This window comes from Heloderma suspectum, chromosome 12 (genome assembly GCF_057233095.1).
Source record: "Heloderma suspectum isolate Gila_16-S chromosome 12, 16-S_ref, whole genome shotgun sequence".
NCBI lineage: Eukaryota > Metazoa > Chordata > Lepidosauria > Squamata > Helodermatidae > Heloderma > Heloderma suspectum.
In genome coordinates, this window is record NC_139469.1 from 31,701,838 (window position 1) to 31,717,872 (window position 16,035).

At 46.4% G+C, this 16,035-nt stretch overlaps 1 protein-coding gene across 1 annotated transcript in view; it reads left to right on the plus strand.

The window, feature by feature from the left end:
• The window catches only part of HAPSTR1 (HUWE1 associated protein modifying stress responses), a 30,106-nt gene extending 25,326 nt beyond the window's left edge, over positions 1–4,780 (plus strand). The window contains exon 4 of the mRNA XM_084818924.1: positions 1,152–4,780. Within this exon, the coding sequence (XP_084675050.1) occupies positions 1,152–1,396 (245 nt within the window). The 3' untranslated portion in view covers positions 1,397–4,780. The remainder of the gene's footprint in view (positions 1–1,151) is intronic.
• Positions 4,781–16,035: the final 11,255 nt, after the last annotated feature.

Below are 16,035 nucleotides of genomic sequence, written 5' to 3' on the forward strand. Positions count from 1 at the left end.
AGCATGAAAATCGCAGTATGCCCCCTGCCCCCCTTCAGATATGCTTGCACAGTTTGTATAAGAAAAAAACAGTCCAGGTGGCTTAAGCAAGTGACCAAAACACAAGAGCTGGAAAATATTTTAAATTCCCAGCCCCTTGCATAACATCATGGGTCACCAAGGCAACAAAGAGCCTGACTTGTTGCCTGAGTGGCTCTCTAAATGGGAATGCAAAAAGTACCTCCAGTGAAACATACCCATGCATGGCCTGTTTGCATTAAAGGCCCAGGGCATTGGTCGTAGGTATCTTTGCACTGGTTCGAGGAAGAAGGGGACCTTGATCTTGTGGTGAGAGGGGGCCCTTCTTAATGGGCCTTGGAGGAAATAGTCTTGCCTTACATATTTTTTTTCCTATCTCTATTCTGAAATTCTGGCATGTGGAAAGTATGGTGGACCATCCTCCTCTCCTTAATTGCCCTCTGGAGAGGCTCAAAAGTCATGAAGTTCCTGAAAGCCCCAAGGCTTCAAGTAATAAATGGAAACACAGTGACCCGGTTTGCGTGTAGTGGCAGCAATTTCTGGGTTGTTTAACCTGGGAAGTGCTGAGAATGAGTGCTGTGTGTGAGTGACTTCCAGTTTCATGAAGATGGAACCCAGAAACAATCCAGAGTTAACCATCTATTCCCCGTGCTTTATTTTTGGGGGTTAACTCTAGGTTGTTTAACCCATAAACGACCCAGAGTTTCTGGGTTTGCATGTCACAGAAAATCCCAGGAACAGTGTTTCTGGGCTGTTAATTGAAATTGGAAATGGTTCACACATGGCGCTCATTCTTTGCAGTTCCTGTGTTCAACAATCCAGGAATTGCTGCCGTTGTGTGTGATCCAGGTCAGTGTATTGACTTGTCTGGTTTGTGTTTTCTTACTCAACCAGTCATGCTCAACCCGTCTTTTGCAAGGAGAGAGCCTGCAACTTCAAATGTGAGCTGATCAGCACCCAGGAAGGTCCAGAACAGTTCTTAGATGCATGTAAAGATGTAAAGGCCTGGGGGTGGAATGGACAGATGTTTTCTCGCCCTTCACATCTCTGAACACATCGTGTAACCTTTGAGTGGCATGTGACTTTCCTGTATATGGCTTTTTTCTAATTGTTGCTTTCTTTTCCTCCTCTAGGTCTTAGTGGTGCAATGGCTAGTATAAGTGTTCGCTCAAGTACCCCGGGCTCGCCCACTCACGTGAGCAGTGGCTCCAATGGTAGTCGAAGGAGAAATGGACTCCATGATGTTGACTTGAACACTTTCATATCCGAAGAAATGGCACTCCACTTGGACAATGGTGGAACTAGAAAGCGTACCTCAGCCCAGTGTGGTGATGGCATTACGGACTCCCCGACCCATAAACGCAATCGTATGATCTAAATGGCAAAACCTTTTGGCCCTCTCTCCTCCTCATCCCCGCCCCCCGCCATGCTGCTTGAAAGCCACTTGATGCTCAGCATCCTGCTGGGAAAACAAACCTGAGGCTCTCTCCTCCCGAGTCATACAAAATCAATAATTGCCATAAAGGAAAGCTTACATACTGACAGTAGATTCTTCTTGTAACTACAGCTTTCTTCAAATTAGATTCTTTAGCAGAGGACTTCCAATGTTGTGTAGTAGCTAGCAAGCTCATCGCAGGCAGAACATGCATCCGTTCCAAGGCTAAAAGTGACCTTACTTGTATTCTTAAAGGGAAAAAGGAAATATCAGACGTTTATTTGGTTATAGAAATGCTCTTTTGTCCTTTATTTCTTGCCGTGTTTAAATATTTGCTTCAACAGTATTGCCACTTTGACAACAGCGTCAAAAACATGACTTGGCATGTAAGACCTGCAGGCTTCCTTTTGAATATATATTTTTTTCTTTTTAAAGCTCTACTGGGCACATAATTTCTATATAGTAAGTGTGCAAGTTATAAGTATTGGCCTGTACCCTTTTTAAGTTTCCAGAGCAGTTGATGGTGGCTGTGTGGTAATGTGAAGAGATTCTATGATGGTTATGCAATGGATACTAAATCAATACTAAAAGGCTCTTCGTTGGGTTTGCTTTGTGTGTGTGAACTCCTGACGTAGCTGCCTGAATCCTTCCCCCATGTCCTTTAATTGGAAGATTTTCAGTTGATTGCTTGTTATAATTTGAGTATTCCCTTGTAAGCAAACACAAGAATTTTACATTAATTGCCAGAGAGGAACATGTTCTGTAACTGGAGAGCACATGATTTAGGTACTACAGGTATGTATTGTACGCTTCCTGTGAAGAAACTAATCTGTGCAGAATGAGTGGCGGGAAAATGGGTGGGTGGAGCAGTTTTTAAAGAAGATATTGGATGTTGTGTCTTTCCATGATGGTGTGTGATTTCTGAGCTGCTTAAGGAAACGTCACCTGAACCACCTAATGCATCTGGTGTAGTTTTCTTGTGCTATTGGGGTGAGAAGCGGGACCACTGAAGTCCCATGAGAGAAGCTTCATGGGGAAACCCCGGAAGTTGCATCTCGGGTGGCTTCAATACAAGGTACTGCAAAGGGAAACTAGTCGATAACCGAAGTCTTGGAGTTCAGCTGGCCTGGTATAGAATGAGAAGAAATGGCAAAATTCTCCTGGCCTGGCCACCTATGGTGCTCTTGGTAAAAGCAGTCTTCTGAACATACCATATTCTCTCAAAGTCGGAGAGGACACAGCTATCGTTTGAATGAGCCTTGGAGAATGTTTGTTAGAGGGAGGCTTAGAGAATACCGGGACATAAGGGCTACACGTCTCCGCCTGCATCAAAAGAAACGGGTGACAGTCGTTGGTGCAGAAGGTCTCAGCCCCACCTGGTTCTTGAGATCTGTCCTGTTTTAATCAAGTGCTGGTGCACAGGCTGATACCTCACCTACTTCTTAGTGTGTCTTTAGATAATCTTCTAACTACTTTTTAAATGGCTTCACATGAAGGTGATTCAATTTGAACACAGCTTGGCCTGACCAGCTAAACACCAGGACCCATGTTCAGACCCTCTGTATACACCAGAATTCAGATGCAGACCCAGATCAACCACTACTATGGTTTCTCCACTTCATTGAAGAGGTGGGGGCAGGGAGAGAAGCTCTGCATTTGGAAAGCAGCTGCTGCAGGGAAAAGGTTGGATTGTGGGATACAGAGCATGCGTGGCTAGCTCGTGTGGCATCGCGAGTCGCAACTGAGTGTGTTCTCCTCTTAGCATAAATGTCCTCATTTGATGTGACACACAGGGTGCTCATCCAACTTTGGAGGCCATGAATGTGCATTGCAAGAAACATGCTGCTTTTCTTGCTTTGTAGAGCTCTTCAAAGTAATGGCTAAAAACAGCTTTTGGGAGTTTCTAAATCAGCCACGTGGTGCTGTGGCTAGAAGTTAACAGTTCATGAAACTCTGGGATTTTTTTAAAACAAGCCCAACCTTAAGTCTTGTCATTTAGTCTCTCAGACACACTTTCTACAGATTGCCAATGTAGGTACAACTAGCCAAGTACTGTTGACCTAACAAAAGCACCATAGGGCTTCTGTGTGACATTGTAGTTTCTTTGCATATGATCTAGAACTAGTTTCTATCTCTTGAGAACTTGCACTTAAGGCTGGTATGTGCAGTAGTGACTAAGACGGTAGCGCAAAAAAATAAAAGTATATTCTGCCAAAAAGGTGGTACTTCAGAAGCATAGCAGGAGGATGTCTTAACTGAGAAACTGAAATGGTGGGCAGAATAGCTTGTATTTTTTGGTAGAAATCTGCCTGGAATGGACAAATAGCCGCATAATAACTTCTGCCTCTGCTGTGCCCCCCAACCCCTCACTCCTTGATTTAGTTCATAGATGTACAGATTTAGTAGGATATGGTTTTATGGAAATTCACTAAGCACTGGGGGTTTTTTGATCGAAGGTATGTTTACTCCAAAGTAGTTAAAGGGGGCCCAACCCATAATGCTAGATGGATTGGGATAAGTTTGCTTCATGGCTTAATTCAAAAAAGAAGGAAATATGTAGATCTTGATGTGTGGCGTTTTTCTCCCCCAGTCCCTCCCAAACAGAATATAATTCCTCTGTTTGCTTTCAGTCTAGCTCCTCTGAACAAAATTTGTCAAGCATTTTTATATTTTTGGTGCCATTTTTTTGTTTCGGTAAAGAGGAAAACAGGCTTTGATAATCTAGCTGCACTAATAGTGTGTGCTTGTAAGTCATCAACAAATTTCATTTTACTGCTTTTTTAAACCCCCATATTTGCTGTCAAAATGTTCATCCTCCTCCCAAAATCCATCTAGATTGCATGATGGCCTCATCTGGGAAATGGATGTGTAGTAGATTTCTTTAAAGCTCAGATGTGGAGTATTCCGATGGGTCACCCACGGGTTGTGACTTCTGGAAGAACAAGGCTATCTATTGTAAAACCGACATGGGCATGTTTAATGCTTGGGAATGGGGTGGGAGTCTATTGCAGTTCAGCTTTTTTATCTGACTCAATTGAATGCCTTCTGGTGATATTTGTCTCATCTCTTTCCCCATGTAAACCAAACTTAACATGAATGTGGGGCAGATTTTACATATAGTGTATCCTGCATTGAAGCTGAGCTTGGCTTGCATATTACTAAAATTCAATTTGAATATTAAAACACTTGAGCTATAGTGAAGTAATGCAAAGCTGATTTTTTTTTCTTCCTTTGTCTGAAACTGAACTCCCGCAATCCTCAAATGTGACTTACCCTGCTGGAGAAATAGATACCTTTTTAAAACCCTAATAAAATAAAATAAACGAACCTTGCTTACTTGTTTGGTTTTTTCCCCCCTACTTTTTCCTAGCTTCTTTTATGCAGCCAGAAAAGCGGGAAGGTATGTGAACATTCATATAAAGGCAAACATAGCTTGTTTAAAATCTCACATACATAGTAGACCGATCCATCTTTTAAGCAAAGATGGGGAAATGATTAATTTCTTAGTCTGGGTCTCAGGGAGACCTGATTTGTGTTGGGATATGTTAATAGATCTATACTTCCATTATTGAGACTTGTGTAAAACATTACTGTTCAAACAATGCTTCACAAGTGTGACTGCAGTCATCCTTTAAAACATCCTAGGGGGGTGAGGGCAGTATTGCCTATTGCGGGTGAGTGGATGTATTGAAACTGAATGTTCTAGCTTTCCTGAAGCTGCCCACTTGGAGACCAGCGTTTAAGTGCTGTGTAACTGCCCTTTGTCCATGGTTGGCAGAAGTAGCAGAAATCATACGTAACGAATAAAAACTCTGCTAGAAAGATGGCCTGATACAATGGTGGGCAGACAATAGATCTGGATCTCTTGGTAGATCTCTGGGGGATTTGCAGTAGATTAGCAAGGATTTCTAGCCCTGATTAATACCCGCAACAAAATGTCTCCTCACTTCCCTCACCCCAATTTTATTGCTGAAATGAAGAACGCTTGGGGAATGGATTCTTATGCAGAAGGACTGTGATCTCCGTTCAGTTCTGTAAAACAAATCCTTGGGCTCAGAATTTTTTAGTTCTGTGTGCGCGTGCATGTCTTTTGCACCAGGCTGCAGTTTGTGGATCTTGAGGTTCTAGTAAACAAAGATCCCGCAAGCTGGAAGTTTGCCCACCCCTGGCCTAAAATATTTTGTTCACCCCACCTATGGGAGGCACAATTGATTTTCCACTGGTCATCTGAAGTCATTGAGACCTGTATGCTGCGTGGAAGAGGTGTATGTGAGAGAGTGCATTCATGAAGTGTAAGGCAGTGCCATTTGCCTGAGCCATAGATGGTGGTAGAGAAAGGGAGGGGAAAGACAGAGTCATCTTACCTTGGTTAATTTTATCCTGGGCAGAACTGCTTCCAAAACAGAACAGAGAACCTGAACTTCTAGGCCTCCCAACACTAGATTCTTGATTATAGGCATTCTTGCTCATCTTCGTGTCCCTTGTTCTACCTGAGCCCAGGACAGGGCATGTAGTGGCTGCGATGAGATTAGGGTGAGTGTGTTGACTTGCCAAAGGCCACCGAGTAAGCTTCATGGCTGGGAATTTGAACCCGGCATTCACTATACAACTCATGGCATTGTACATTAGTGCAGAACTCAGAATGGTCCTGGCACAGAATTGCACCTAGTGGAGATTAACGTTGGGCTGACCAAATGCAAAGCTGTGTAGAAAGGATTCTGCATTTTGAATGAAGGTACTGTTGTGTTACCCCTGGCAGTGATGAGCGTGTTCAAGCCATGCCCTCTAAGCCTTTGCCAGTCTTACTCAGCCATTGGCTGTATGTGCTTAATTAAGCACACCTTTGCAACCTGAAGGCTAGAAACACCTTCTAAGGAGTTTCGGCTCCTGGGGAGCTGGTTCTGCACTCAATAACACAGTCTGTGTTCCTGGGCAAATCATGGAATGCATACAGCCTTGTGTAGAGCCCAAAAGTGTGGCTCTTAAAATACATCTGTAAAGGAATTACTCTCGAGGCCTGCCTCCCCGCAACCCGGCACCCTCCAGATGTGTGGGGAGTTGTCAACACATCTGGAGGGCCCCAGGTTGCGGGGAGGCTGCTCTAGGCCAGCAACCTGTTGTAACCTTACTGACTCATGATACGATGTGGGTGCATACAAGAGGGAAGATCCCCACAGATTGTCCCGACAGCCTGTGACTGTTGTGATGCAGCCCTATGCATGATGCTTGACTCCCTCTTTTTCCTTTTTTGGCAGTAAAACAAGAAGCTGCCTTGTGCCAAGTCAGATGGTTGGTCCATTTAGCCTATGCTAACTAGCAGCAACCCTCTAGGATTTCAAGATGCGCATCTTTCCCAGCCCCACCTGGTGTTGCTGGAGTTGAACCCATGCCTTTTTGCATACAACGGATGTGCTCAACCAGTGAGCTACAGCCCTTTCTCAAAGCCTGTGGAGAGTCCCAACTCACTCTCCCTTTTCTACCAAGTTCCTTCCCCACCCCCCACCCACGGGGTGAATGATATGTCAGGTGTCTTAGCTACATGTATGGAATGCATGTACTCTTCACCTATCCTACAAAGGCAACAGTGGGATACCTGCATGTGATGTACCCTGGGTTCTGTTTTGGATACCTTAGGGGGTCATTAGGAAAGCCAAATCAAATGGTTGAGCTGCCCCAGTTTTACCACTGGAAATCAACAGTCCACTGGAAATCTAAGTGATTTAGTTGCTGCTATCACCTATTGTAGCCTTCCTCAACCTGGTGCCTTCCAAATATTTTCGACTGCAGCTCCCGTCGTGGTTAGTCAGCGTGGTCAATGGTCGTGGTGCCTGCGAATGATGGGCACCAGGTTGGGGAAGGCTGATCTATTGTGTTACATGATGTGCTCTATGTGTACAAACTTGCACGTGTTCTAACGAGACTCATGCACCCGCTTACAAGGAATCTTTAGACATTGGCAATAGAGCATCTATGGCTAAGAAGGCAATTCCCCCCCAAAGAGGTTCACACTCGGACACTGTCAGAGATAACGCCACAATGGCACATTTATTGAGGCAAGATGCAAATACGCAAGCTGGTCTTGGGGGAATTAGCTGAGCAAATGGATTTAACGCTTAGGACCAACTGGGGATGCGCCAGACTTCACCAAGTTGTGCTGTGGTGGGGAAATTAGCTGCATTCTTGGTGAAGCTGAGCTACAGGCTTAAAAGTAGCTTTCAAGATAGTGAGAAGGAGTCTTTCTGAGGCTTGAAGCGCGCACGCGCAGAGACAGAAGGGAAAGGGGGTGGAAGCTACAATTTCTCGTAAGACCTAAAAACAATTACACCTTTCCTTGGGCTGAAGCCCTTTCCTGCAGACAGGAACTAGTGTGTGTTGCAATCCCTGCTCTCTCGTGAAGAGGAAGGAAAGCAGAGAGCCTTGGCTAGGGGAGGCAAAGCACCCACTGTTGGTACTTTGCTCTGGCGAGCAAGGAGCTTAGCAATTTCAGTGATTTCAGCATGGAGCCTTTCCTCTTGGAGGGGAGACTGAGTGAGTTCAGCAGCAGTGTGGCACCATACCCCTGCAGGGGTGAGGCACCTAGTGATTTCAGCAGCATGGCCCCCCACCTCTGGGAAGAGAGGGACTCGGGACTGCCCCAACCTGAGGCGTCTTATGCAGTTCAGAGAAAGGCAGTGGCATCACCACTCTGATGAGCCAGACACTGCTCAGAGGCCCTGGAAATGGTGCTACTTGCTGTGGGAGAAAGACTGAGTTGGCCTCCCATCCCGTATCACAAAAGAGGGTGCTTGGGGATGATGCAGACTTGCGGACACAAGAGTCCTACTTGCTATCTTTTACTCTTTTAACAAAAGATGGCCTTGCATCTTAATGACTGTCCTAATGACAGGTGTCAAGGCTGGAGTTCAACAATAGGAGCATATTGCAGGTGGTTGACTAGGTAACTTACCAGATATCACTCTAGCTCTCCAGCACATTCATGTTTTCCTGAATTTTGACCCCCACCTTTGTCTTTGGGGAAAGCATTTTAAGAAGTATATTAGAAACTGAATGGCCTGATCTAGTCTTGCATGTTGCTCTCAACCCCATTCCTGTGCCTTTCTCCCACCTTTGCAGAGGCTGGGGATGAAGACGCCTGGCTTTGTGGCTGTGTCTCAAAATGGAGTTGGTACTGTTCACTCTTTGTAACAACTGTGTTAGTAGAGCAGTGGGACTCCATAAGAGATGATGGGATGAAGAGATCTCATTAGGGTATTGAGTCATTGCTATTATTCAGAATACACCAGATTATTTTAAGCAAAGCATTAGGTTTAATTCATTGCAATATGGAGAGCATCAAGACAAAGTATGGTTTGTAACTTCCTAAGACTTCTAAGCTTGCCCTAGTTTGTAGAACAGGTAGGTAATTCCGTGTGCTACAGAAGATCAATTGTAAGAGGCAATAGTTGATCTGGGAATCAAACACCTCTCTCAGCTGCCCAGTGAACAGCATGGGTGTCAGGGGCCATTGCTAGGAAATCTTTGAATAGGCTTGCCAGGGGAGTCAGCATTGTGCATTTGTAGCAGGGCTTGTGAAACTTTCAGCCTGAGGACCAAATCCAAATTTGGAGAAGCTGGGGGGGGGGGGAGACATTCTTGGGGGGAGGGATGCTAAAAATGCCAGCACATAGTTCAGTGTAACACTGTTGCTGATAGTAACTAAACCCTAGAAGAATGGGGGGGAAAACCATGCGAAAGCCAGGAAACCATCAAATGATTGGTGGTTGGGGTGGGGGGAGAGAAGGGGGTGTTGAGTTGGCCTTCTCAGCCAAGTTACTACCCAGACTGTTGACCAGGGCCACATCGATATGGCACTGCTTTGACCCCCCCACCCCGTCACAACTGCGCAGCAATGCAGCTTGGAGTCAGCATGCCCTGCGATACACTCGCGATGTACTGCACTAACAAGTATGAGCAGTACGTGCCTAGCCATTGCTCTGAAATGGTGGCCGGAGCAATGCTGGTTCTCCCCCCAGACCTCCCCCCAGCCCTTGGGTACCGAGTCCAAAAGTAACCGTTGCGAAGATATGAAGCTGCAAAAATGTGTGATAGTGTGATTAAATATGAAAACGCCCCTCTGCGTCTGTAACTGCGCAGCTGCGAAGGGACAAGGGGAGTAAAGGGGTGTCAGAGAGTGATGCAGGCACTATGCATGCCTACAACACACCCGCTGCAAAATGCGAAGTCGGTTTGGGGAAGGAGCAGACGGCCCGCAACCGTGGGGAAACCCGCAACCCCCCCCCCAATTGCAGTAAAACGACTCCTTGGAACCTTGCATTTTCCAGGCGAAAACCACGGATGGCTGCGAAGTCGCGACTGTCATCTATCACAAGGGACCACGACTTGCACCCACCCCGGAGTAAAAGCCCAGTGTAGATGGGGCCCTGGGATGGGCAGATTGGAAACTCTGGGTGATGACTCAATACCCTAATGTGATCTTTTTGCCCCATAATTTTTTCTAGAGTCCTGCTGCTCTACTAACACAATAGATCGGCCTTCCCCAACTGGTGCCCATCTGGTTAACCCAGGCTGGCTGGATTTAGCCCGTGGGCGTGTGGCTCCGTGCCCCTGATTTATAGGCATTTGCATGTGAAATTGACTGGTCTGATCAGCTTCAGAATAGTGGGCAGAGTTCAGCAAAGGTCAGCCTCGATTGCTGCATGGTCCGTTGCCCCCTTAGGAAGGAAGGGAACTTGGAGTCTGGGTATAATAAGAGCTCAAAACAGATTTGACAGATGGATATGCATCTTCACTTTAAGACATTACATCCCAACCATGTTTTCCTGGCACTCTTGACTGAAGAACATGATGCAAGATCAATAAATACTGATGTGATTTGTAGGCATCTGGATCTAAAGAGCCTCTTGTTGAGGGTGAAAGAGGAGAGTGCAAAAGCTGATTTGAAACTCAACATTAAAAAAACTAAGATCATGGCATCTGGCCCCATCACTTCCTGGCATATAGAAGGGGAAGAAATGGAAGCAGTGACAGATTTTACTTTCTTGGGCTCCAAGATCACCGCAGACGGTGACTGTAGCCATGAAATTAAAAGACGCTTGCTCCTTGGGAGGAAAGCTATGGCCAACCTAGACAGCATAGTAAGAAGCAGAGACATCACCTTGCCGACAAAGGTCCGTCTAATCAAAGCTATGGTTTTCCCAGTAGTAATGTATGGCTGTGAGAGCTGGACTATAAGGAAGGCTGAGCGCCGAAGAATTGATGCTTTCAAACTGTGGTGCTGGAGAAGACTCTTACAAGTCCCCTGGACTGCAAGGAGGTCAAATCAGTCCATCCTAAAGGAAATCAACCCTGAGTGCTCATTGGAAGGACAGATAATGAAGCTGAAGCTCCAGTATTTTGGCCACCTAATGCGAAGAGAAAACTCCCTGGAAAAGACCCTGATGCTGGGAAAGACTGAAGGCAAAAGGAGAAGGGGACGGCAGAGGATGAGATGGCTAGATAGCATCACCGATGCAATGAATATGAACTTGAGCACACTCCGGGAGAGAGCGCAGGACAGGAAGGCCTGGTGTGCTATGGTCCATGGGGTCATGAAGAGTCGGACACGACTGAACGACTGAACAACAACAACAACAACAATTGGAACTCTCTTTGGAGTCTACTTCACGTGCTGAGTCACTCGTTTAAATTCTGGAACTTTGTTTTTATTCGTGTTTATAAGATTCGTATAAAGCAGGATCTCTAGGCCTCAAAAGGCTGCTACCTTGTGGTATCAATTGGGCCCACGAACTGGCGTTTCCTTCTGGTGCTCCAAGAGCATAGCTGTTACGCTTGTTGTTAATTCGGTGGTCTAATCTGAGTTTGAATCTGCACCTTTGTAAGCCAGTGGGTCAGAGGGTAAAGTAAGAGAGTGTGGAAGATCACAGACTCAAGCTTTTAATTGAAACTACTCTGTTGGGTTATTGATACGCAATGGCCTGAAAATACTGTGATCTTCATATGTTGTTGTTGTTCAGCCGTTCAGTCATGTCCGACTCTTCGTGACCCCATGGACCATAGCACGCCAGGCCTTCCTGTCCTCCGCTCTCTCCTGGAGTGTGCTCAAGAATATAAATGCGTGTTATTGTGAATAGTCAGCAAATAGCATAAGGAAGCAGTAAAGCAGCAAAGCGATATAAATAATTTGAATGGCACTGAAACTGGAGGGTCATTCACAAAGCCATCAAAGCAATTTGAAGAGTAACTCTAGGCCAACATCTCCCTCCAGCCTGTAACTTGGCTATTTTTAGACTATTCCACTATGATAGGAATTTTTGCCTATCTACCCAATGAGTACAGTGGGTCACGGATCCTTCGAACTCCATCGGAGCTGAGTCAGTGCAGTGAGGACGAGGTTCTAGTTGTCTCCAGTCAAGCCATAGCAGAGGGAGAAGAAATGGGAAATATCCAAAAATATCCCAGAAGAGGAAGGGGAAGCAGAAGAAGACCTCTGTGCATTTATAATCTTTTCTAAATACTAATATTACTATGTCTTCAAGTTAGTATTTCCTTTATGAAGATAATATTCTTGGGCATTGTGTATCAATAAAGCAATTGATTGGATTCAATTAAAATCCATGGGCTTTCACATTGGTCATGCTTTGTCCTCTCACCCAATGGGTTGCAAAGGTACAAATTAGATCACTACTGAATGAGCAGTTATACTAATGCCCATGGGTGTAATTGGAAGAGAGAGTGCTCTCAGCCAGGACAGCGGGATGAAACCTCCATGTTCAGAAGCAATCTACCATGGCCTGTTGTTTCTATCCACTGCTTGGGATGGTTCCAGGAAGCATCCGCCTGGTCACTGTTGGAAAGAAACGGGGGAATACAATGTCAGAATGGAACCGTTTGGGGTGGCATTCCTGGCGGTGGCAGCAGCAGTGGGAAAGGGCAGACTCTGTGGTTGTGACTTGGGCCATAGGCTGTCTCTTGAGCAGGAAAGGGGAATGGGTGGTCCTCTAGATGTTGGACTGCAGCATAGCCAGTGGTGAGGGATGATGGGACTTGCAGTCCAATGATATCTGGGGGCCACCTGTTCCCCAACCCTGCTCTTGAGTTACAGGCCCTCTGCCAACGGGTCCCACCCTTAACAGCACCCTGGGACTGTACTCTTCCTCATGATGGAGTTTTAATCTGTAGCTGATGGTGTGGTTGATGATGTTTAATTTCTACCAAGGGACATGCTGGGCCTTCAGTCTTTAGTGGGGCCCTGCCATATCCCTGCTTTTAATTCTGTATGTGTGGCAGAGGCAAGGCTGGAGTTCAGAGGAGTTGAACCTCTTTCAACTTGAGGGCTGAATTACATTTTGGTGAAGCACTGGGCAGGGGGGTTGCATTCCAGCAGTGGGCAAGGCCCAACGCGAAAAGGTTAGGGCCAAAGTACCAAAAATACCAGTGTATTTTAGCTTAAAGTCACTGCCTGTCACTAAACTTTAGGAGAGGCATCTCATCCTTTTGGAATGGGAAAAGACATGCAAAAGTTGTGATTGGCAGCTGGGGGAAAGGGGTGTGGCCAAGAGAAGGGTGTGTGGCCATCTGGGGAACCTCTGGACTTGGCCTGTGGTGCGGGGGGTCCCTTGCTTGTAGTTGTATAATGGTGAGAGGGGAAGGCACTTTGTACATGCTCACTTGGTTATATCTATCTCCTTAAAGAGAGGCCATGGCCAAAAACAGGAGAGGGTGTCTGGCATGGTTAAAGGAGGTGGGGTGGTGGCTGCAAGGCCAAGGTTAATGGTACCGGTGAGTGTGTGATATAAAGATATAGATATACACACTATTTCACATTGCAGTGACTGGAATACAAGTGTGGGTCTGCAATAAAATGGAATAAACCGCAATAAAATGTTGCAGTTTATTCCTAGCCTGTGTGAGTGTTCTTTTGCTGGGCTCCTGCCTGCCAGCAACAGGAGACTTCCTAGTGCTGTTAAGGGCTTTTCAGGGAAGGTTCGGGGGGACATCTTTTTTCTCCATTCCATCCTGCCACCCCGATACATGTGCACAGTGCTATGAAATGCTAAAGGGACTGGCTCGGAAGTGGCTTCCAGCTCTAAATATGGTTGGTCTGTCTGTCTCTGGGTACTTGAGGGGTGGGGGTGTCTGGAAAGTGGGAAGCAAAAAAGTGTCCTTTGGTTGCCCTCTTCTTCTCCCTCCTGAATCATCCCCATATAATGCATGGGAGGGAGTTTTAACTTCTCCTGACCCTGGGTATCATAAATGCTTAGAGCAGCCTTCCCCAACTGGGGGTCCTCCAGATGCTTTGGACTTCTACTTGCTGCCAGCATGAGGAATTCCCCTTCCTCTTTTCAGTGTAACTGAAACCCTCAACATCCTGGAAGCAACTGAAAGTTGGTCCTTACTGGTCCATTTTCTTTCCTTTTTTTGCTTTGCAAAACAATATGCCTCTGCATGTTCTCGGATGGGACCCTCATATGCAGAAACTGCTACCTTTCTTTGAGGGGGGTGGGTTGGGGGCTGTTGGGGTTAGCGTGGACAAATGTGGAATGGCAACAGAATCTTGCAGTGGGTCTCGGCCCCAACTAGGGACAGGAGAATCAACGAGGCTGGAGTCGCTGAGGTTTTCTGAGTTCCACCTCGATGCTTGGTCCACCTCATTCTGGTTCCCAAATGTGAGCTCCTTTTGTTCAAACAGGAAAAGTGTGCATTTCGGTGCACATTTTTAAAAAGTTGATGGATTAAAGCATGAAAATGCATATTCCTTCCCCAGTGCATTTTTGAAGTGTGCATTTTTCTGATGCAATCACAAGCTCTGGAATATGTGAGGTTTGCCCCCCAAATGCACTCATGTTCCGGGATGCGAATGGGGCACGTTTTGAAGTTCAACGAAGTGAAATGAACTTTCTTTCCTTTCCCATCCTCCTCGATCCTTTTTCCCACTGTGCCAACCATGAAACCCAAAGCTTAGGGTGAGGTTTCAAGAAGTTGACCCAAACATAACTGTGGAACCTTGCCAAAATAGAAGCAGAAACTTTTGTGCCTGAAGTGGCAAAGCATGGGATGGGGCTGTAGTTCACTGCTTTGCATACAGGCCGGTCTCCAGGTAAGTCAGGGAATTGCCCGTCTGGAATCCTGGAGAGCTACTGCCAGTTGGTGTATACCAGCCATGCTGGCTGGGGATGATGTGAGTTGTAGTCCAATCAGTCCAAACAAGAGCCAGTGTGGTGTAGTGGTAAGAGTGTTGGACTGGGACCAGGGTTCTAGTCCCCACTCAGCCATAAAGCTCACTGAATTACTTTGAGCCAGCCATTGGTAGGCCTAACCTACCTCACAGGGTTGTTGTGAGGATAAAAAATGGAGAGGAGGGGGACCATGTAAGCTGCCTTGGGCTCCTTGCCTTTGAAGGGCAGCAGCTTGGGGAAATCTGATGTAGGCAGTGGTCTGATTTGGTAGAAGCTGCCTGTGTCCCTAAAGGACTAGCAAATTTCTGCAGGAGATGAAATGCTGTAATGGTAAGCTGGTTTGCGTCATGTAATGACGGATGCAGCTCACTAGCTGTGACGGTGGCTATCCTGTATGTTTTCCCCTTATAGGCCACATAGCAGTGTGGTCTTCTTGACAGGACGATACGGATTATTGGCTCATCCAATAGTTGCACACCAGGCGGCTTAAAATAATGCCTGAGGTCTGCTGTGAGTGCAACTCCCCTCCGCAGGAAGCAAGCAAGTATTTACCTTGACGGGGTTTGCTCTTCCGCAAGCGCCTCCTTGTGGCAAGCCGCCGGAATGCATGAACGGATCAGAGTCCGGATGAAATTCTGTGCGTGTTAGCTGGCGGTTCTCCAGGGGCTCCGATTCGTTGGTTCAGGGCAAGGTATCGCCTCGCTGTGTGGGCAGCAAATCAGATGGAGCTGCGGGTTGACAAAACAAGCAAGAAGCCTCTGCGTTAAAACAAAACAACAAACCTTTTATTTATTGCATTTATATCCCACCTTTTTTCCACCTTAAGGAACCCAAGGCGGCGTACATAGGCCTCCTCCTCCAGTTTATCCTCACAACAACAACCCTGTGAGGTGGGTTGGGCTGAGAGTCTGTGACTGGCCAGTCACCCAGTGAGCTTCCATGGCTGAGTGGGGACTAGAACCCGGATCTCCTGGCTCCCAGTTCAGCACTCTAGCCACTACACACACTGGCTTTTCCTTGGGGAAGGGCATAGCTTGGTGGTAGAGCCCCTGCTTTGCATGCAGAAGGCGCCAGGTTCAATCCCCAGCATTTCCAGGTAGGGCTAGGAAACACCCCTGACTGAAACCCTGGAGAGCCCCTGCCAGTCAGTTCGGTAGACAGTACTGAATTAGGTGGACCAGTGGCCTTAACCTGGTATAATGCAACTTCCTGTGTTGCTGCATTTTTTTGATTAAACAAAGCTAAATTAGTATATATTTGCTTGTTTTGAATAACTGCCTCAAATAGTCATGGGAAGGAAAACGGACTATTTCTGAGCTGCAAAGGCCCCGTCCTTCCAGGACCAGTCCTGATCACCCAGGGGAGTTAAGCCCTATTGTACACAGCGGAGACTCATTCATTCATTCG